The following is a 1,506-nucleotide window of genomic DNA, read 5'->3' on the forward strand; positions in this document are numbered from 1 at the left end:
TGAGAAATTGAAGTGGAATGGCATCACATTCATCATCAAAAAGAGCATTTCAAGAACTATCTTAAGTACATCAATGTTTGTAATAGGAAAATATCCATATGCGTACAAGGATGACCAGAGTCCTGGTGTGGTGTCGCAGGTTAGTGCTCTGGACAACAAGGTCATTTGAACTGCAAAATCAGCAGTTCAAGCTAACCAGCTGTTCCTCAGACAATCTATACAGGGTTGCTATGGGTCGGAACTGACTCAATGGTACTTAACAACAACAAAACAAGAAGCACCAATTATTACTACTATTATTCAAGTTTACACATCAAGCACTAAAGCCAATGATGATGAAATTGATGAATTCTATGAACTTTGTCTATCTGAAATTGATCACACATGCAATCAAGATGCTTTAATCATTACTGGTGACTGGAATGCAAAAGGTTAAAACAAAGAGAAAGGATCTAGTTGGAAAATACTGTTTTGATGATATAAATGATAACTAAAGTACACCTGACCCAAGCCATGGTATTTTCAATAACCTCATATGCATGCAAAAGCTAGACAGTGAATAAGGAAGACTATAGAAGAATTGAAGCTTTTGATTTATGGTGTTGGAGGAAAATATTGTACCGACTCGATGGCACCTAACAACAACAATAACAGAGATCACATGATAGAATTTTGCAAGATCAATGACTTAAGTCTTTGAAATACAATTTTTAAACAAAATAGATAGTAAGTATGCACATGGACCTCATCAGATGTAATGCAAAGGGATCAAATTGACTATATCTCTGAAAAGACATGGTGGAGAAGCTCAGAATCTTTAGTCAAAATAAGGCCACAAACAGAATTTACTCATATGCAAATTCGGAATGAATAGGAAGAAAATTAAAACAAGTCCACAAGAGTTAAAACATGTCCTTGAGTATTGCTGTTGCTGTTAAATGCTCTCGAGTCGGTTCCAACTCATGGTGAGTCTGTATAGGTTTTCTGAGGAACAGTGAGTGGGTTTGCACTGCCAACCCTGTAGTTCAGGTCAACCTTACAGTCCAGTGATTTATTCTACAGTGCCACACTATTATATCCAGATCAGTATATCCCACCTTCTGAGACCATCTCAAAAACAAATTTGATTAAGTGGAAACTAATGACAAAGACTGGAATTGTGGTATGACATCAAGAACATTATACACGAAGAAAGCAAAGGTCATTAAAAAGACAGGAAAGAAAGAAAAGATAAAATGGATTTCAAAAGAGACTCTGAAACTTCCTATTGAATATACAGAAGTTAAAGCAACTGGAAGAAATGAGGAACTAAAAGAGATGAACAAAAATTTCAAAGGGCAACTCGGCGAGACAATGGTATTATAATGAAATGTGCAAAGACCAGATCTTAGAAAACTAAAAGAGAAGGATACACTCAGAATTTCTCAAGATAAAAATCAACTCTTGTATTGCAATACTAATAAGATTATTTGGGCAAAACATCCATGATGTAGGAAGCATTAAAAG

General features: G+C 35.5%; 1 protein-coding gene across 1 annotated transcript in view; it reads right to left on the reverse strand.

Moving 5' to 3' along the window:
• Positions 1 to 1,110, reverse strand: part of PLSCR4 (phospholipid scramblase 4) — a 31,807-nt gene extending 30,697 nt beyond the window's left edge. Inside the window, exon 1 of the mRNA XM_006869875.1 lies at positions 1,098 to 1,110. Within this exon, the coding sequence (XP_006869937.1) occupies positions 1,098 to 1,110 (13 nt within the window). The remainder of the gene's footprint in view (positions 1 to 1,097) is intronic.
• Between the last annotated feature and the right edge of the window lie 396 nt (positions 1,111 to 1,506).

The sequence above is a fragment of the Chrysochloris asiatica genome, unplaced genomic scaffold (genome assembly GCF_000296735.1).
Source record: "Chrysochloris asiatica unplaced genomic scaffold, ChrAsi1.0 scaffold00136, whole genome shotgun sequence".
Classification (NCBI taxonomy): Eukaryota; Metazoa; Chordata; class Mammalia; order Afrosoricida; family Chrysochloridae; genus Chrysochloris; species Chrysochloris asiatica.